This window comes from Neolamprologus brichardi, chromosome 4 (genome assembly GCF_056152115.1).
Source record: "Neolamprologus brichardi isolate AB-2024 chromosome 4, ASM5615211v1, whole genome shotgun sequence".
Classification (NCBI taxonomy): Eukaryota; Metazoa; Chordata; class Actinopteri; order Cichliformes; family Cichlidae; genus Neolamprologus; species Neolamprologus brichardi.
This window is the reverse complement of record NC_142107.1, coordinates 19,031,564-19,053,745: the sequence shown is the minus strand read 5'-3', so window position 1 is coordinate 19,053,745 and position 22,182 is coordinate 19,031,564. Positions and strand designations below refer to the sequence as shown.

At 39.9% G+C, this 22,182-nt stretch overlaps 1 protein-coding gene across 1 annotated transcript in view; it reads right to left on the bottom strand.

Annotated features, from left to right (window-relative positions):
• plcd3a (phospholipase C, delta 3a) overlaps nt 1–22,182 on the bottom strand; it is a 30,766-nt gene that overhangs the window by 5,467 nt on the left and 3,117 nt on the right. Inside the window, exons 2-5 of the mRNA XM_006798309.3 lie at nt 7,882–8,046; nt 3,913–4,141; nt 2,947–3,076; nt 2,188–2,413 (exon numbers count right to left, since the gene is read on the bottom strand). Coding sequence (XP_006798372.2) covers nt 2,188–2,413; nt 2,947–3,076; nt 3,913–4,141; nt 7,882–8,046 — 750 coding nt within the window. The remainder of the gene's footprint in view (nt 1–2,187; nt 2,414–2,946; nt 3,077–3,912; nt 4,142–7,881; nt 8,047–22,182) is intronic.

Sequence of the window (22,182 nt, the reverse complement as noted above, 5' to 3'; positions counted from 1 at the left end):
TCTCATGAACATAAGAGGTTTATAAAAAGTTATATTCTATTAAATATATATATATCCAATCTAAGGAATAATTTCTTGTCTTAATTTGAAACTAAATTCTGTCATACAGTTGACTCATAACTACCTGTGGTTAATATTTCTTGTTTACAGTAATTACTGTCAAGGGAATTAGTTGTACTGACCAATCCAGGGTGTAGTCTGCCTTTTCCCAAATGACAGCTGGGATAGGCTCCACCCCCCTTAAATGGTTAAACAGTTAAAGAAATAGATGGATTGACTGGATCAGCCTTACTTAGTTTGGCATTACAAACAGTTTATGTTATTTAATTATAAAAAAACCAAACCACTTAATAACTGGAGCAGAACTCAAGTAGTTCAGTGATTTATCTCAGCTTGTGCTACTGTTGTACTTGCTTAGTTATTTTACTTTATTTTCTTTTAATTATTTATTTTTTTTGTCCTCCTTAGACCCAGCAATTAATTTTTGTCCTCCTTGAAGGGCATGAGTCTTAAGACCTCTACACCAAGCGCCATTTATGCAATCTATATGAGTCCTACTGTACTGTGAAGAGGATATATTTTTATTAATGCCACATTTGGAGGAATAGTGCAAACAGAACACCTGGACTTTCTTCTTTAAATGACGGGAACTGTAACTTCCATATTTTATGACCACAGGGCAGTTTAAGTGATTTTTTTAAACAGATGTTATGACATTACTGCTAAAAGAAAATTAAAAGGTTTCCTCAGTTTAAGAGTATCAACTCTGATATGTTTAGTAATTTTACTCTTTTCATAAACAAAACTTTTATTCAGTGTCCTTTACAGTGGACAGCAGAACTTACCACCTCACGTTTTCATGTCCATCATTTAGATAGCAGAAGACAGAGGGAGGAAGAAAGCTCAAAATTGTGGAAAGGGAATCAGACCCTAGAGTTGCTTAAAGTGTGATTTCTTCTTTTATCCTGTTGATTTACATCATTAATGATATATAATATGGTAGAAATGCATTCAGCTTTACTTTTCCTGTATTTAACAATCAGTTCAATTCAGTTTAAATGACACCAAAATTAAGCTGAAGTTGGTTTTTATCCAGAGACATGTAAACAGGACAACACTGGCCACAACCACCAAACAGGTGGGCCTCTGAAAATAGATAACCAGGTTTTAGAAAAAAAAAAAACAATGTTGGTGTGCACAAACCAGAGACAGATAAACAAATTACAAACAGGCACAACTCAGATAACCTAGGCTCCAAATGTACCGTTTCATGTAGACCTCTTATAAACATACAAGGTTTACAAGGCTTTTTTAGAGTGTAGAGTTATATGCACACTAAATCTATATTTTAATAGATATATATAATGCAATCTAAGGAACTCGTGCAAGGAGCCTCTTTGTCATACCATTCCTGATCACGATTAATGCTTTGGGTGATGAGACCTAAAAACCCCAGTTGAGGTGAGTATTAGGTGTACAGAATATTTAATAAGCGTGATGTTGATAGGTTACATGTTAAAATTATGTTTTAATGCTCAGATTTGTTTCCTTCTTCTTTTTCCAGAAATCCACCAAAAATGGAACCAATATCATTCATTCTGTAATCAAACATGACCCCATGTCCATTACGAGGGACTGAAGATTAAAATAAATAAATAGCTTTTTTTCTGTAATATGTTTCTCTCAAACACAATACTTTTATCCCTTTATGCCCCTTTATGTCACAAATCTCAGATCATGTCAGACTGTTTCTTGAGCATGACAATGAGTTCACTGTACTCAATGTCATGTCATCATGACCAAAAATGAGGATTGTTTCCTGAACATTCTTGAATCAATGCTACATAGAAGGAGGCCGAAACAGGTACTAAGAAGGCATACCTAATAAAATGGTTAGTGAGTGCACATACAGTATAATCAGCACTGTCATTATGGCTGAATTATAATACTCAGTGATAAGAAAAGCGAAACAAAGCACAACTTTTCTTTCTTAAAACAAAGACCTCTCACTGGTGGATTGCTTTTTTTGCACAGCAGCAGGATTGTGCCTCAGATTTTATGGTGATAGGCTAAATCGCTATTTCTTTTGTATGGAGACGGCATCAAATGTCCCATTCAGAATGTATTTATATATAAATATTTTGGGTTCCTCCTTTCAGTCCTTTAATGAGTGCTTTTACAACTTACCCCGGTCATTGAGCTCATAGGTGAGTATAAGACTTCGAGCATGATCCAGCGACGCGTCCTCCCCTTGGTCTCCCAGGAAATCACGCAGCTCAGCAGTGGAGAGCACACTACCTTTACTTGAATAGTGTCTAAACACGGCATCTAGCTCAGGCCGTCGCAGCAGCTCCCTGCAGAACTCTTCAATTTCTGTATGATCCAGGCGGCCATCGCCAGATTGGTCACACCGCTGAGATGCACAGAAAAGGTGTGTGTTAAAAAGAGCCAAGAAAGTGAACACACAGAGAAGAAAATAGACAATATCAAAGGCTGTTCGCTTTTATTTTGGGAGTGCATCAAACTCCCTGTGGGAAAAGCACCTCTATAATAAGTCAACGCAGCTGTGCGCACCTACATTGAAAACATGCTTCTCTGCACTGTAAGCTGCACAGAGAAGAAGAATAACACTAACAATTCTGCTATAATAGTGAAGTGAGGGACATAGCAGGTAGTAATCCCTGCACAAAAAAGAAATAAATGGCTCCTGATTTGTTGTGGGGAAGATAAGAGGGAGGGGGTAAAGATGTGGAGTGAGGCCGGTGGTTGGCTTGCTGCTGGGGTTGGTAATTGAACACAGACTTTGGACTCCAGGGTGTCCGAGTAAAATGATACCTCCTTAACCAGATAGCAACAACTCTACAGCTCTGTACTTCCCTCACTTCTTTGCACTCAGTGCTGCAGTTTAATGAGCATACAGGTACTAAAACATCACATGACTCTGACCTTGAATAAGCAGCGGGCATATTGCTCGCTCACGTCAATGTTGATCATCAGCAGCAGCCGTTTGACCTCATCGTAGCTCATCTTGCCGTCGTTGTTCTGATCTGCTCGCTTGAGGTACCCTCGAATCCAAGTGTAGGGAGTTAAGAAATCAAGCAAGACTAAAGCATAGAGTCAAACTGTTAAGACGGTACTTTTATGTGGGATGTTACTGGGTTTTATTTGTTATAAATCCACTTAATACCTGCTCTTTTCCCAAGGGAGATTATTTTTGCTAAACCTCCTTTTTCGTATATTTGATCTCTTTTTTATTCTATCCTGCTGTTATTGAAAGGGTCTGTATTTTTCCTTTTCATACTCACCCTTTCTAGCAAGAATTAAAGGACAAAATGCATATTCGGTACATGAATTTGATTTGAAACTGAGTCAAGTAAAGCATTATCTTCCAAAACAGATACTGAAATTGTCTCTTAGTGTTTTTCCAGACTGATAATACTATAGCCTTTTGACACGATAACTATCAGCAACTGACTCATCTTTATGCATTTAGTGCTTTTCACATTGTGTTGGACCATTAAAGCAAAAGCCTTTTACAATTCAATGTCAATTTTTAACCTGTGGACAGTTTATGGTGTCCTTGCACAGCCACATAAAGTGAAAAGCATTTGCTTTACTTGACATGAGTTTTATTTCACAATGAAAACAAAATGAGAAACAAACAGAGCAGCGGGGAAGATCTTATACTCTACCTGAACATAAACTGCTATTTTCCTCTGGCTATGAGAGATTATAATTAAGAGTGATAGCAGGCCTATATTTAGACAGGGCTTTTTTGTCGAGCAATTACCTCTCACCTTAGTTATGCTGTGTACGTAGGACGGTACATGTGACAGCAAAGTCAGTCACCATAGCAATGCTGCCTCAGCTACGCTATATTTATTCTAGCATATTGGAAATTGGGCAGGATATTGGTCCAGTTTTTCCTTCTGACTCATTCTGGCCACTCGCTCCTTTAACATGCGGAGACCTCGCACCCAGTGCTGAGCTTCCTCTGCAGTGGGGCACTTCAGGTCCAGGCTCTTCCTGGCTCCTTTGAAGACCACTGTGAAGCACTGGTTCTCTGGTAGGGTTCCAGACAGCCGCCTCAGTGCCTCCGACTGGTAGCCTTCACACACACACTCCACCTCCGTCACTGCAACTGGGACAGGAGCGATAATATCGATGAGTAAACTGCTTCAGCAGGAGACCACGGTTGCACAAGAAGCAGCTAAAGGTCAAGTGTGAGGCGTTTTTAGAGAATGCGAGTGACACAGTAATGAGACTGTGAAACATACTGTGATCCACACATGTTCGCCAGCGGACTAATTTTAAAACAAACAAAAAAAAAATGACATGAGAGTAATGACTTAGACCTTCAGTGTGAGGTTCCTGTACTGACAGCTTAAGAATCAGGCTTCATTTAAAGTATGAGACATGAAAAAAGAAATGTAACTGTGCTGCTAGAGGCCATTCAGTATCAGATAAAACATAGTGTAAAATATATATGAATGTTTTCAGTAAAAGTATTTAAATGAAATCTTGTCTTGTGCCCCCCCCCCTCCCTATAAAATTAAAACCTATTTATTCAAAGTTTTATTTATTTATTATTATTTTTCAAAAGGTTGTGTGGATGCCACCTGCAGCGGCTCTCCACCTGCCTGACTAAGAATTACAGAGAAAATTATTATATTCAGGAAAGTTCAAATGGGCTATTTCCTTAATCTAAAAGTAAAAAATAATTAAGGGATTTCTCATTTACCGTAAATACATTTTCCGTAGCGCAGCAAATAGCACATTTGCCCTACATGTTCACAATCAGGAGGAAACACAAAACCCAACCACCAGGGGTCAAAAGTAGCGTCCTATTGCCAGCTCCAACCTGGGATAAATGGGAGGGGTGTGGGAAATAAAGGAGCAGCTGGATGTACGATACATTGCATCATCATAATATTAAGACAGCCCCAAAACATATCTGCACCCAAAGGACCACGCCTAAAAAGAATATAAATAACCAGCAACGAGGTTTTCTTTATTTTAGCATGACAGTAACAAACATGTTCTGCATTCTGCACGACATCACTCTGTAAAGCCGGTTGTGAATCCAGTCTGTCCACAGTTCAGACCAGTGAGTCATTAAAAACTTTTGGCATTCCAAAGAAGAAGAAGAAGAAGTAGAAGAAGAAGAAGAAGAAGAAGAAGAAGAAGAAGAAACTCCCATATTCACAAGGGGTTGGCTTCAAAACGTAAAAATTCATAAGCATTGCAAGTTTTAACATTTTATATGCTCTTTGTACTTTAGTAAGGAAATATAGGATTTACGTTATTTTTTTTATTTACTTTTTTCCCCCCAAAACATATGCATATGCATTTTTGCATTTTGAATCTCAACAATTCAACATCCTTAAAGAGCATAAGTGCACTGCACTGCAAGTCTTCATTTTTGGCCCGGGAAAAAACCTCAGATTTACAACTATAAACAAGGGGAGGAAACAGGCTGACACTAACGCACAGTGTCTCCTAGTTTATTCTAACACTAGAACTTTATTCAGCACAGGGGCTCTTCTGCTTCTGCACTGAGATGCCTGCTGGGCAATAAGTATTCTCTGACAATAACCTCATTCTCTTGCTAGAGGTCATAAAAGCCTCTCAATCCACCTCTTCGAAATTACTCCGCATTCTTCCTTTGTGGTCATCTCGGAGCCATGGTAAAAGTAACATATACATGTGGGTGTGTGCCTATGTGTAGTGTGAAGTTTTAGGTGGTGTATATTACGCCAGGATCACACGCAACCCTGAACTTCAGATATTAGATCAAATCAGACCTGGGAGACTAGAAAGAGGGAAGAGAGCCAGACCTTTATCCCGTACAGAGATTTGGTCCTCAGCAGCCTGCCAGTGTCTTAAGTGGTCACTCTGTTCTCACGCTGCTTGATGTCATCAGTCTATGGAGTGTTACATGCTGCAGCTCGGCCGCTATGTGTCTATTTGCGGCATGGCTGGCACAATCAAAACGGCCTTCACACCCATTGACCCACAAACCTGCCCAACCACACACGCTGTGAGACGGGAAGGGTTAGGATTAAACTGCATTCTAACATAAGGGTGGAGAGCACAAACAGCACAGAGGTGGGAGAGCCGAAGGTCAGGCAACAAGGGAGAAAACAAAGCTGATCTCATATTACGTGCTCAAAGCTTTCCACCTTGAAGTAAATTTTCATTTCAACAGAAAGAATTAGCTACAAAGACCTAACTGGAATGGGAGACTGAACAGATGCTGCTGCGAAGTCTCTTTTGCTCTTTTACTTTCATTAACTCTTCCAGGAATTGTGCTTCGGGAATTTAGGCCATCAGTCCAACCCTCTGATGCCGTGACAGAAGAGTTGTGCTCTGAACAAGATTTGTGTCCTACATACTGTGCTGACATCCATGAATTGATTCCCTGAATAACTAGATAAAAGACATTACTATCTTTCCCCCTGTGTGCTTTGGCACAACATCCTAATATAGCTACTACATGACTAGTTGTTTAAAACAGTGGGCTGAAAAGCAAAGCATTATAATAACATTACATAATATAATGGATGAGCTGTGAAATTAAGTATAAAGTCTACTAACTTCTTCCCCCACTATTTTATTACTGAAAATTGTGCTTTGCAAAAGATGCTTTAGGTACTCAAGGAGATCCGATCTCTAAAAGAATTGAAAATAAATATTAACAGCAAAAAACCCCAAAACAATCTCATCTGCTTTTGCAGTTAAACTTTACCCTTAAGCAACTTGCAAACCTCCAACTATAACTTATCTTGTTTTTCACCTTGTGTACATAACCTTAAGGAGTTTGTGCAAAGAGTGATAACAGGCCCAAACTTGCATAAGTGGGAGTTGAGTCTATAGGATCCTATGTAATATCAGTTTTGTTTACCCGCTATAACAGAAAACACCCAATTCAATTAGACTTGGACATTGATCATTAGCGTGACGTTTGTTTTTTAAGGTGAAACATTCAAACACGGGGGAATCTCGACCTACCACTCTCAACCAGGGTAACCTACAGGCATGTTTCCTCTGTGTTGACTTTCTAGAGAGCAGCTACACTCTCCTTCCACATGTCAAACAATCACTGGAGTGATATTTAAAGGGCCTATCACAAGTTAGTCACACCCTGAAGCATACCATGCTTTTTCTGTTAAATAATACTTAAATAAGGCTACTGATACCATAATGTTCTATTGAGGACTTTCAAATAATCTTAATGCTTTCTGAAACTAAAGGAATAAATGCACATTTAAGAAATTTCTGCACTGGCTTTACTTTCCAGTCTCAGAAGCTAAATACAGTTTTATGCGCTGGTAAATTATAAACTGATCCCATCGAAGAGCTCATGACCATTTCTGTCGGAGGTCTAAGTGTCAGTAAGACTATTAAATGTATATTAGGAAGCTTGAATTGGTAAGTCATAACCACTACATATTACATGATTACCCTCCTCAGTTACCAGAGAAACTAGAACTGTCTTTAAATGGGCAAAGTAGGGGAGAGGGCAGAAGACAGAGCCAAGATAAAGCAGCTCAACAACCCCAAACAATGTGCAGGCTGAATGAGCGCACTGAATCACATCTCAGTTTCTATTGGACTCCTTGCTTTAAATAAATATAATTCAGTTTGCGCTGTTCTCACGTATACTCTTCCATTACTTAAGTTTCCTTTCTATTTATCGTATTAGTTCACTCATGCTCACAATCAAAGCTCCTTTTCCTCCTCAACTCCTATTCATAACTAGCTCACTTCTCCTCTTCATTAGGTCATGATGTCTGCTCAAGCAAGCCCCCCACCCCGCCCCACACTGAGCTCTCCTTACAGAGTACTCTGACCATAAAGCTGGATTTCAGACAAACTTACATGTCTTCTGGGCTTTGCCTTTGCGGGAGCTCTTGGACTCGCACCACACGGTGAGTCCGTCCTCCAGCAGCCGCATGCTTCGGTTCCTTTGCCAACTTGTAGACCGAACTTTCAGCATGCTGGAACCTGCCATCATCACGCGTATGTCCTCATTTTCATGAAGCCCTGGAGAATACACACATTCACAAAACAGAGCTGTTAATGCATGCATGACTCTGGTTGACACTGTGCAAATGCATCATCAGCAACTTAAGTTCAGCTTGTCTTCACATACATGCCTATTGTTTGATCAGTTTAATCAGGTTCATAAGGGCACATCTGTTTTCCCAAGTTCCTTAACTCTAATGCCAAACATATTATATTTGATACAGGAGTTTATGTCAGTGTTTGAGACCTCTAAATCATCATCAACAAAACCTAAATTAATTGCACATTACATTTTTGGGCAATATATTGCACAAAAGCCAGATGCAGTAAAACTGATACTGAAATTAAAAGTCACATATACAAACTGATATTTCATTTCTTTCTTTTTTGTCAGAAGGTTCAATAAACACTCCAGTATGATTTTTTTTCCCTGACAGTTATTTAGTGATTCAAGCTTCACGGGCAGTGTTGGAAAGGTTACTTTTAAAATGTATTCCATTACAGAATACATGCCCCAAAATGTATTCTGTAACGTATTCCGTTACGTTACTCAATGAGAGTAACGTATTCTGAATACTTTGGATTACTTAATATATTATCATGCTGTTTACAACTACATGAATGTACTACTGCTGTGATTTATTACTGTTACTGAAGGTCCGCGGCTCCGAACAGTAGTAAAGGACCTCTGGCTAATACGGTGGGTTCTGTGTTGGGCTCATAGCCGAAAAATAGCTTTACTTTGTTGTCTGGGTCAACTTTGCTAGCGAGAGACAGAGAGAGACATTGAAAGGCTGCTCCAACGGAACTTATTGTTTTTGGAGGAAAACACGAACACGGTGTACAGTCGAGTCTTAATAGCTTACTTACAACTGGGCTCGTCAGGCACTCTTCTTGGCTGCAGTGGTTATTATATTTACATGCTTCCAGCTCCTGTTTTTGCTCCATGACAGCTCGTACTTTTCCTTTTTCTCCCTCCCTCGCTCACAGACACATAACGTGTATGGCAGTCCATTCTCCCTGCAGCACGGACTGCCTATGATGCTACATTCTTTAGAGCTATACCGGTAGCATTCTGCCTATTAGCTTAGCACAACAACAACAAAAAGGCCTCTCTCACCCAGAAAACACGCAGAGAGAGAGCGTCACCCTGTAACCATGGCAACCGTAACGCTGCCACCTGGAACAACAGAACGTAGCTGTCAAACAAAACCCAAACAGGCCTGACCCGCCACAATATGAAACAGGGAAGTACCGCCGTGTAATCCGTTTATTTCAACAAAGTAACTGTATTCTAAATACCACCTTTTAAAACGGTAACTGTAACGGAATACAGTTACTCATATTTTGTATTTTAAATACGTAACGGCGGTACATGTATTCCGTTACTCCCCAACACTGTTCACGGGACATACTTTTATGAAATTTTAGACAAATGACAGTGCAATGCTTTAACTGAAATGCTTAGCACAAAATGACAGTGCTTACAGATTGATCCATCCATTCTGCTTTAGGGCAAGAGGCAGGGTACCACCTGGACAGGTCGTTAGTCTGTCGCAGGGCTAACACATAAAGACAGACAACCATTCGCACTCACATTCACAACTTTAGAGTTACCAATTAACTGAACTCCACTAACTGCATGCCTTTGGACTGTGGGAGGAAGCCAGAGTACCTGCAGAGAACCCACGCAAACAATATAATGTTTACTATGTTTATGCATCAAGACTGACAGAAGAAGATTTCTATAAGGGCTTGAAGTGCTGCTGTTTAAAGTTTATGCACACAAACTTAACCTTCGACACTGAATATCTAACGAGTTTGGTCAGTAGATTGACAAGTGTTAAATGTTTGCTAAATGCAGCAGCTAGTGTGTTGTTATCATTTCCAATAAGTACACAATTAGCAGTTTGAATTAAGACAAAACTACCCTATGGAGAGTCACAAATTATGCATGCGAGTCTGTAGTGGATTTATGAAGTGAACTATGGGTTCTGAGTACGTACTGTTAGCATGCTGCATGCATTAACTTCAGTGAAAAGCTCAAGACATCATTGCCCGTGTTTGATGTGAATCTCATCGGTTTTGATCAAAAGTCTGACCTAGATGAAGCAAAAGGGATCACCTCTAAAGTACAAATGTACAATAAGCCATAAAGGGTCTACAAAATTATGTGTCATTCCATGTAAGGAGTGTAGAGACATATCCTGGGGTCAACAACCGTTACTATCAAAAGAACAATTATTGAGTAACTTTTGCCCAACAAGTTCTGTGTGGAGCTGCAAAACACATTTGAACCTCATTTTAAAACTGACTGCATATGAACCATAGATTCATCAGCATTACTAATAGGTGTAAAAAATTAAATCACATGTGGCTAGTCTGCTATGTGATATTTCTAATTACTTTTAACTTATAACCTTTTAAACAGTACATTTGCACAATAACTGAAACTAGCCCTCTGACTGAACAATGGGCTGTGAGGTCAGCTCCTTGATCATTAATATGCAAATTGTCAGTTTCAGTCATTCAGTCATTGTGCCGTGTACTGTTCATAAGGTTGGGGAAACCTTCAGTCAGCTGAAACTGAAGCAGTCACCTGGATGAGTGACGAAACATTTCTCACACTGAAAATGCAACGACCAGGTGAACAGAATCAACCTTTTGGGATTTACTTACCTGATGATTGAACATGCTTTAAGACACTGTGATGGTGGAAACTGATCAAAAGTCGCTAATTTTGATATTGCATAAAAGAGTTTTAAAACAATACTAAAATAACATTTTAAAAAAACAAGACAGTTCTCATCTTTTTACTTCAGCTACATACAGCAATCAGCCTTTGGACCTGTAAACACAGTGATATCCTGCCTGTTCTTTTTGAATCGCCTGTTTTATTATTTGCTAATTTCTTCCTGCAAAGCAAATCAGTAAGCCAGCAGCACTGACAATGAAAGCAAACAAATCTGTCCGCACACCATTTCCTCAAGAACTCCCCCCCCCCCCCCTTTATAACTAGGGAGACTAAATGTTCATCACATCCATGCAATCCACTGAGCCTCATATTAGAGTAAATGAAAATTAAGAGGATAACACATGATATGCCTTTTTAAAAAACCCACACAAAGACATCGGAGACTTAACTCAACCTAATCCACTGTTTACATTTTCAGAACTGTAGTATGTGCCATTTCTGCAGCTTTAGCATGCCTAGCTAGCTTACCCATCAGTCATCAGTCACACTAGAGAGTGTTTGGCGACCTTTTGGAAACCTTTGGTTGTTAAGGAAAAAAAATGTATTTCCTGATTCACTGAAATCAGGTTTTTGATAGAGGGTGCTCTATCCAAAACTTTGTTGTGATTGCTTTGGTTGCTAGCAGATAATTGTGGTTACCTGTGGTTTGCATGAAAGATGCTGACTTGTCTGCAGACACTCACTATTTACTCTGTAAATGGTAGTGAAATTTGAAAAAGTGTGGTGGAAACCAGAAATGTAGAACGTTCACCTCCAGAGTAAAAGTTCCACGTCAGTGCCGAAGCCAATACATTGCAACAGGTGTAGCTTTGACTTTCAAGGTGAATGGTGTCCGTTTCCAATTTGCGACACATTTACAGTTTCACAAGCACTTGGCAAGCAGTTTGTGTTTACAGACAAGCTGCCATCTTACACCCAAACTGCCGTAACCACAGCAAACTGCTAGTGAAAGCAATCAAAACGAGGTTTTTTGTATAGCATTGTAATCAATTTAACACTAGCAACTCCCACCAGCTGCTTGCCAACTGGTTGCATTTTCCCCTATTAGATGGTCACAGACTGATCTGTAGGCCTCTGTGATTGGGGCCTTAGATGCTAGCATGACTAAAATATCACTCCATCTTCAAATAATTTCAGAAATATTGTAAAATATTGTGTTTTTTATGTGTCTCAGTACTTAGATGTCATCAACTAATTTTTTAAAAATGTGACTTTATAGTTGCTTTCGTGTTTATCTGCTTTATTCAGTCCTTTTCTGTTTATCCTTTCAGATTTTTGAGAGCTTGAGAGTGTTTGCTGGTTTTAAAAAATGCCTGCCTTTCATTCAGCCACCTTATTTAGTTGAAAACTGACCTTGAACAAATACTTGGAAAAATATGCTCAACGCATCTTTTCGTATATCCAAAACCTTGGGCTGTGTTATATATACAAACCTTGGAAAAAATGACCGGTGCTTTTGGCGTGTGAGTCAAGCGTTCATGGATCATCTAAAAAACCATGACTTTATCATTTAGCAGTATTTATCTGTTTTCTTTAGGGTGAATAAACCGCTGTAAGTTTAAAAGAAAGCTGATCAATGAGATGCAATTCAGTCATGATAGTTTGTAGATTTACTTCTCTCCGGGGGCAGGAGCAGGCCAAAAGGCAGCAGGAATGAAAGCTGCTTCAACAGCTGGAGTATGGAAAGCTTGTGAAAATGTTTGTCCAGCTGTATTGCTCGTATTAGTGTTACCTCGCTATTAACATCACTGGAGATGCAAGATTCACAATTTCAGTGGTGCCTTAGATAGTAAGCATATATCACTACTTGGCTGTGGAACTGAAAGGATCAGGCCATATAATCAATGAAGAAAAAACGCATTGCAAAGTTTAAAGGCCCTTTATTGTAACATAACAGACTTTAAGACTTATCTAAGACTAAATTATTCATTAATGGCAGAAGTAACTGGGAATGAAAATAAATCCACAGCTCAGGCTGAAGCAGTGTCTGTTTACAAAGCACAAAACACAGCAGTTTTTCCACTCTCATTCAGAAGGTTCAAATATGAGAGACCCACAGAGGGCTCAGAGTGTGAAAACTGCCAACTTCATCTTTCATTTTCTATCTTTCTGTATTTTTTTTTTTTTTTAAATGCACATTTGTCACACTTAAATTTAAGATCAATGAATTGTTAATATTAGACAAACAAAACCCCTGTAAATACAAAATGCAGTTTTTAAATGATGATTTGATTTATTAAGGGGGAAAAGCTATCCTAACCAACCTGACCCTGTATAGGATAAAGGTATAATCATCTCTTAGTTGCACAGAGTGTATATTTGTTAATAATTTGAATCATTTTAGATAAGGATAAGTGTAAGATAATGGGGAATTTCAGTTTTTACTTTATATTTTGTTTAGTGTAAGATTTACAGTTAAATTGTATTTTTTTTTTTTTTTTGCCTTATTTAATTTTTACGTACTGTTCCTTTAAGACATGGTAACTGTGCACAGGGGAGCGTTTGCAACGGACTGTGTGGAGCACGGGGGCTTTAACTAGCTGTGGAGAAAAACAGTTTCTTACCGTGTTTGCAGTGTACATGAGCATTCAAACGGATCACTGTATTTGTGGATCACTGTGGAAATAAATGTTTGCCTGTTTGTTTTTCCGACTACAAGCGGACTTTGTGGATTATGTTCAACTGCACTAAGACACGCGTACGGCCCGACTACCAGCTAGTGCTTCCGCGGTATTATTGACCCTATGTGATGAAGTAGTCTGCCCCTCTCATTAAATCATGAATGAACTGTGATTCACTTTGTTTTGAAAAGGTGAATTCAATTATTTCAAGAGCTACACGTAGACTGTTAGAATCTGTGTGTTTTGAGTTTTGTGAGTTTTTGATTTGCTTCTGGATTTAAATGTGATTATTACTTATAATGATAACTTTTTATTTGCCTAGTGCTTTGGTGTTTAGTATTTTTCCACCCAGTGCTTATAATTATAGTTTTTAGTCCCCGTTTTGGTTGAGTCAGTTCCCTTTTTTGTCCACTCTGTCTTAGTCTTGTTTCCTTGGTTGTTTCTCTGTCTGTTTGTGTTCAGTCTCCGTCTCTGTATTTGTTTACTTTTGTCTGTGTCTAGTCTGCATTTCTGTTTCCTGTTTATTTCATCAGCTTATGGTCTCGTGTCCTTCCTTGACTGACCTGTTTTTTTATTTCACATGGTCCCTGTCTGTTTCTCCAGCCGTGTCCCCTTGTCTGTCTGGTTTCTCCGTGTCCAGTCGTTTTAGTGCCGTATCCCCTCAGTCTTGTCTCCATTTGTTTACTTTCTTCCCTGGATCAGGTTTGTGTGTCTGGAGCTTGTTTCCTGCCTCTCGTCCTATGTGTGTTGTGTTAAGTTTTGCTCGTTAGCCTGATTTAGTTCACCTGTGTTCCCTGGTGTGTTCAGTTTAAGTTCCTTGTATCCTTGTTTCCTGCATATTCAGCAATAAAGCTGCTGTCAGGTTCAGTTCTCCATCTGAGTCCCGCATATTGGGTCCACACCTCTGGATGCCACACAGCAACACATGACACAGGCCTAACTACAACCAGACCCAGTGAATCACAGAATCATTTACATAGAACCTGTCTGACAAAGTAAAGTAGTCTAAAAAAAAGAAAATCTCAAAAAATAACCTATCACACCATGATCTACAAGACTGGGCAAAAATAGTATCCATGGGATAGTTCCAAGGTGAAAACCATACAGGCTTGTCTCACATTTGGCAGAAAACATCTTGATGGTCCCCAAGACAGGAAATAATATTCTGTGTACAGACAAGACAACATTTTGGGAAGGTATGAGTCCTGCCATAAAACTAACAGCATTTCATAAAAAGAACATCATGGTAGTATAATGGGCTGAGGCTGCTTTGTTAAAACTGATGGACCCCTGGACTCTGCTCTCTACCAGAAAATCCTGAAAGATTAAATCCAGCCATCAGTTCATGGCCTGAATCTGGTGGCCAAAGTTCCTCCACAGTGATGTGAAAGACTCAGTCAGTTATTGCAAATGCTCGATTGCAGTTGTTCCTGTCAAAGTAGCACAACCAGTTATTAGATTTCGGGAACAGTTGCTTTTTCACTTAGGGCCAGGGCTGGACTGGGACAAAAAATTGGCCCGGGCATTTTGACTAGAGACCGGCCCCCCAGGTATTACAGGAAAAGCCATAAAGCCTTTGAATGAAAACAGACGCTGTTGTGAAAGGGATGTACACTGTCTTGTTGGTATATGTATGATTTCTATACATTTTACGTCAGATAAAAACTTTGGTTGTAATCTTCACATAATTATTTAATAAAAGCGAGACATTTTAAATGAGAATAAGAACGTATTTCTTTGTGCCCCCTTTTCCCCGTTAATGCCCTACCTGGCCCCCCTGGCAAAACTTTGCTAGATCCGCCCCTGCACAGTTACCAGCTGTCAGCTACATAAAAAAAGGATCCTGGTGTTATTTGTCTCTCAGAAACAGTTCATAACTTCCCTTTAACTCATTCATGTCACCTAAAAGATGAACCCGTTTGTCCATCACCTGTTCAGCTCTTTTTTTTTCTTTTTTTTTTTTGCCTGTCCCGTTTGGCTCTTTTGCCATCAGAATTATTGTCTAAAGGTGAAGAAAGATGCCCAACGGATTTACTTTACCAAATTTACCATCCCAGCCTTGCCGTAATAGTCTATTTGATTCACCTTTTATTGTTTATTTTATTTTTTTATTTTTATTTTCACTTGCTAGATACGGGACAGACTTGAATGAGGAAAAGAAAAAAGAGAAAGGAAGAGGGGGGAAAACAGCAGAGAAGAGGGACGGGGGTAAAGGGCAAAAAAACAAAGACCAACTAAATAAGCAGCCAAAAAAAAAATACATATATCAATCACCTGTTGAGAAAGAAAAAAGAAAACAAGCAGAAGAAAACGAGAGCAATACAATAAACAACATCACAATGATCTATGGGAATATAACAGTAAATACTAAATATTAAACATTATTGTGCAGCACGTAAGATCGACAGCACACAGTGTGCTTTGAGGTAGGAGCCAAAAAGGGTGTAGTTTGTTTGTGTGAGCACCCGTGTGTACACCTGTGAGCATGGACACGTTTGTTTTTAAAAAGTTCCTTCATGTAATGATCTGCTAGAGTGTGTGGGGGGCCACAGCCCCGTCCTCCAGGGCATGCAGCAGGTATGGAGGAGATCAAAACTCCAGACATACAGAGGCCCCCAGAACACAAGAGACCAAGGAAGACCAACAGAGGGGCAGCTGCGCCACTGTCCCAGAAAGAGCTGAGGAGAGTCCCAGATGAGGGGTCACTCAGCGCCGCGTAGCAGAAGCCAGGGGGGGTTGCAGTGACGTGCCCGTGAGCTCCGCCGGCAGCCAGCTGCACCAGAGTGACCGAGCCCCAGGCCGAGAGGCCGAGGGCACCCCACCCCCGAAGTGGCCCGAGCGAGCCCCAGGCTCCAGGCCCCGATAAGCAGCCACCAAGGAGTGAGCCGGTGTGTACCTGGACGCCCACCCCCGGACACAAAGAGCCACCAACGCACCGATGTCTGAGGGCGTCTGCCACCGGCAGGGGGAGTGGTGGGGGGTGATAGGCCTCCATACCATGGAGGGCCTGAGATGTCCCCAGAGTTGTCCCTGTCACCTGTTCAGCTCTGATGATTCAGTAAGGACATCTCCTGGTTTCATCTTCACGTTTCCCCTCTCACCACATATCCAAACTGATATCATGACCAGCAGCTTAACAGCTGTGGCTCCAGCAAATATCAGCTGATACTTGAAATTAATATTAAATAAATTCTAACAGCTGATCAAGCTTAAACGTGCAGCTGTTGTTTAACGCGACATCCGCTGGTTTCCTCTTTCTGGTGCAAAGTGGGCGATAAACAAACAAGAGAGAAAAGCTGATCAGCTGATCATTGATCAGTTTCATGATTGTGTTCATTGAAGTAGAAACAGGAGAGGGAGGGGAACGAATGAGCGAAGAAGAGGCAGCTGACAGCGTAAAGACAGAATAACTCCAGCAAATGCCCGATGGCCAGTCCAGCTATGCTTAGGGCCAAGTAGGTTTGGATAGATTTATTTTAATCATCATTTAAAAACAACATTTTGTATTTACTCAGGTTATCTTTGTCTAATTTTACATTTTGCTTGATGATCAGGACGAGGTCAAATACTTTTCCACTGTGTATTTCAACAGGTTTTTTAAAAATGTATTTATAGTAGTAAGGAGTGTTTCCTTTAAATTATGCATGTTTGTGACTTTGCTGCTTCCTCATTTAGTTAATCATTTCAGTAAATGTGAGGTTAAAAGGTTAAGTTGTGACAGTTCTCATTGGGAGGGTTTGAAAATGTTTTAACTTTCACTTTAACGGTTCTTAATAAAGTAAATGTATCTGAATATATAAATGCTTCAAACAACTGGTTTAAAAAGTTATGTTAAGAACTTGGTTGCTGCAAATAGCCTACTGAATAATCAGTAACGCAACTAACACAAGTGTTAAACAGCATTCAGCCATGGCATGTTTAATCTTTTGCAAGAACAAACGGGCTCTCTTATGGAACCTTCCCTTTTAGTACTGCTGAAGGAAACAAAACCAGCTCTCACTCACTACTCAAATTATTCTTCAGGCTTTAGTCTTTTCTGTTCACGTCTAAAGAAAGGGCTTCATTTGTTTCTTTAGCTCTTAAATCACAGTCCTCATCGTGTCAGTGCCAAGTTCTGGAGTAAGTAATGGACCCCCAAAGTTATAGCAAACAGAAACTGCCCTCCACTCCCTCCCTATCCCTGAGTGAAAAGCGCACTGGGTGAAACCATGGATTTCTCCCCATCAGGGTTGAAAACAAAGAACTCCCCCTGCCAGGCTGTCCATAACAAGCCTGTTTTCCCAAGCTGTTACCACATGCAAGGCATTCCCACAAGCACAGCACAAGGACCTGATTAACTGCAGGTCAGTGACCACGCTAAGCTACCCAAACAGCCTTAACTAGCGCTCTCTCAACCTCCTGCTTCACTTTTTATTATTCCCTCTCCCGCTACAGCCACATTCTTGTTTTACTACCTGTATAATTTTATTATCTGCCCACAATGCAAAGTGTGAGTAGCTGCAAGTCCTCAAGTGTGGCCATATCCACAGATTTAAGAAATTTGGTACAGTTTGGTGTGCTTCTGAAAAGCCTCTTCATAAGTGTAAAAGTACTCTGAAATGTTTTTCGGTTTAGCATGTTGGTGTACTATTTTAAAAGAGGCTGAAAAGTCTGTAGCATAGAAGTTTTTTTGCCCCAGTTCTAATGTTATTGTACAAAACATGCTCACAAATGTCAATGTTTACTGATATTTACCATGTTTACTGTCTTAGTTTGCCATTTTGATTTGCTACCTTTTGCTAATGAGCTATTACCAACAGATATTTAGTCATTAATTAAAGCTGTGATTTTAATGATGAAGTTGTAAGAAAAAGTATGCTAATTTGCTTGATAAGCCTAATGTAATAGTACACTTGGAGTAAAAAAAAAAAATGCAGCTGAGGCAACACTGACAATTTAAAAGGGTTTTAAAAAAGTACAACTGTTAAACCTTATCTTTAAATCAAGATAGAGTCCAGATATCCATCAAAAAGAGGCGCTTACTGAGAGTGGGTGTTGTCAGCAGGCACATGTAAACAAGTCAGCTAGCTGACAGCTACAGAAGCTAACGCTTAACTTATTCTGGCTGAAGTAGTTCCAAATCACCAAACTTTAAAGCACTGCTAGAGTTTGTGCATAAAGATGAAAACTAAACACCGGTTATATTTTGGTAGTTAGTAAAGTTTGGCTAATTAACACATACAAATGAGCCGACTTTTAACAAGGTACACCTTGTTAATACCAGGCCGGGCCTGTGACAGCCTATATGCTAGTTATAACATCAATTCAACAAGTTTCTGGAAACGTTACTCAGAGATTTTGGTCTATTTTGACGTGATAATGTCATGCAGTTGGTCTTGCTCTTTGGAAATATTTTACTCTTCTCTGGAAACACTAGGAATTACTGTGCAGAACATCACAGTAGATCATCAGTTTCTAAAATACTCAGAGATCATCCTGTCTGAAACCAACAACTGTGCCACACTCAAAATCTCTTCAATTACCTTTCTTTCCCATTCTGATGCTCAGTTTGACCTTCGGGGGGTTATCTTAACCGTGTATACATGACTATAATGCAATTGCTGCCACATGATTGGCTCAACAAATATTTGTACCACTTCAAACAGGCATTCTTAAGATAATACTGGCACAGTGGCACTCTCTTAGAAATAAAGGGTTTTCAATAAAAGTACTCAAGGATCATTCAGTGAGGAGCAACATCTGCAATTTCTCCAGTTGACAAAGGCGACTGTGATAATGCGGCAGGAAGAAGACATAAAACTGCCGAAACTGCAGCCAAGAGAATGTCTGGGATGACACGATCCAAAATACAAGGTTAGTTAAGAAGATGTTGTGTAGTTTTGAAAAAGTATGATCCCAAAATTATGGCTAGACAGGTATTTATAATTTGCTGAAATAATGGTGTCTGGGACAGTTAACCCAGACGCTGTACTGTACACTGAGTTTTTAAAAGCCTACTTAAGAGGGATGCTACTAATGAGCATTGCTTTAAAAAGTGTTGCCTCATGTAAAACAGTTCCTCAGTCAAAGCAGTAAAAGCTAGGACTGAAAAACACAGTTCATCTCCTATGGTGGTAACAGAGGGGTGCATTGCATATTTAATGTCAATTAACCAAACGTTCATGCAGGAAAGAGGAAGGGACACCAAAGCCAATAAGATTCCTTCTCAGGGGAACATGAAAGTAAATGAAGTTTCATGACAATACAATGAATAGTTAGAAGAGATCTTTTCGTCTCAACCCAACAGACTGACATTATCTATCTCTACAACTGTGCCACTTGCAAGTGGAGAAAGCAAATAACGGAAAACAATTAACATTTTAATTAACTCAGCAATGGAGATTCCTCCGAGGGTGCTTTGACACTGTGAGCAGCAGTGTAGCTTTAACACTGAAAGGAGGATTAAAATCCAGATAACTATATCAGCTGGTCAGTGCACTGTGCTTGCGTGAGTCCTCTTCACTCAGGCCCACATACCAGCTCCTCCTGGGACACGGTTCACGTTTCTGTCAGCATAGCAGCAGTCACAAGAGTCAGCTAGCATGGATTCTCGCATAAAGATAGACATGTAAAGGTGCTGTAGATTTAATACGGACCAATTAAAGTTTCTCAGCTCTGTCGCACAGCTGTCCCCTCTAGGAGGCAAACAGCGCCATCCAGTCTGCATCTCCAAAATCAAAAGTGTTTAGGCAAAATGATGAGATTCCAGCTCAAAAGAAGAAAAATGATCAGTTGGAAACCGTATTTTCCTTCTTTGGAATCGGGACTCTCTGTGGAATTTCCTGATGTGAACCCCCCCCCTAACCCCCCAAAAAAGGACTGAGTAGAAAAAAGTGAGTGTTATTTGGAAATGCAGAATCGTTGCCAATGGTTTCTGGACAGCAGAGCTGAACATGAAAGCAGAGCAGCCTCTTTGTATTCAGTCGAAAACAAGCAGCTTTTAGTCAAACGTTCTCTTTGTCTCTTATAATGAATGAAACATCATTTATTTGCTCATTAATAAGCAAGTTATGACCACACAGTAAGCATGACTCACTGTGTGCGACTAGACTCGCTCTGAACAATATCTGGATTCCAGTAAAATATTAAAATAAATGTTGAGAAATAAATGAGCTTTTGTAAAAAACTGTCATTTTATTTGCCAATGTGTGGTTAAATATGCCGTCAAAGCACAATTTAAGGTTGCAATGCATATTAACAAGGCTATGATCGGGATTTTTAAGCCACATTAAAGTCAAACCAGGTTGGCAGACTTCACCAAAGGCAGGAGAAAGCCAGACTGTGAGAGCGGTATGGTTTGGTAGAAGGGAAAGGGGATTCCTATTTTCTTCTGGACAGTGCACAACTTGAAAAAAAAAATTGAAATTTGAATGGAGTTGAATAGAGCTGACGTTAGCTTGAACATGTCAGTATATGTTTTACCTTTTGTCTAATGAACTGGCAATACTTTTCTTTGCTACAATGTGAGCCTGCACACACAAAAACAGCTGAGTTGTGATTATTTAGGGAAAAAAAGGTTAATCACAATTGGAATAAGTGTCTGTTGTTACACAACTGATGCTATTTATTGTATGTTGGGGCTCAGTTAGATCCCACTGAGGTTAAATCCTTCTAAACACCTGACCATTCAAACCTAATAACAGATGATAACCTTGTTGATTGTGACCTGTTTGGCCGGGAATGTTGTTGACCGCAATTGCAGACATAAAGCATATGTAAAGCTCTCAGATTTACAGCCGAGTTTACTCAGATACCAAACAGATACCACATATTCCCTGTAGCGGCCTCCGAAAACATCACCTCAGCTCACGATCGTGTTTACATTCATCTTGTAGGTGCAACGTGTGAAATTGTCCCTTCTCTTCGGTCTAAACCGACCGAAACTCATCATGGATGTTGTTTTGTAAATCCTTGGCTTATGCAGGCTGTTTGCTCACACAAGAAACTAATTGCTGTGTACCACCGTTAACAGTGCTGCCAACAGCCGCAGACTCTCTCCCTGAAATCAAATCCCCCAAAACCCCCGTGGGGACGTCTGTGGCAATGAATATATTTATCCATGTGTGCGCTAGTCTGATTCAAACATGGATTATCTCAAAACTAACAAATCTCTGCCTCTCAGGCCACATTCGTCACTTTGGCTCACCGTGAGTGAGAAATGTTTGAACGAGGAAGGCGGATCAGTCCTGTGACACCACATGACACAAAACTTTTGAACTTAGGTCAGTCCCACCAGCAGATTGCGAAACTATTCAGTGTTTTCGCTTTGATGTGAAAGAGGTTAAAACATGGTGGGTGGACAGTCACCTGACTAATTTATGACAACAAGTGGTGGTGGTGAGTCTATTAGTCAAATATAGCAATGCCAGTGTTGCGTTTTCAGGCGCAGATACAGTTTCAGACTTCAGTAATGCTTAAACAAGTCTGTGCATAGTGTCAGAGTTTAAACATGGTGTTGCTGCAGAAGTATGGATCCATGTTTACACACTGTTGCAAAAACATTAAAATTCTGCATTTCTGGTTTCACTAAACATGCAAGAAGAGCTGAATTTATAACAGATTGTTTCTGCATATTGTTTTTACTTATTAAGGTCTTTGCTTTCAATCTCAATTTTGGCCTATAGCGACTTTAGGATAGATAAAGATGTTATTTCCAGCCACCCCCTTACCACTAGGGGCTGCCACAGCAGATAACGCCATATGTTTGATTTGACAGAGTTCTTAAACAGACGCCAACCC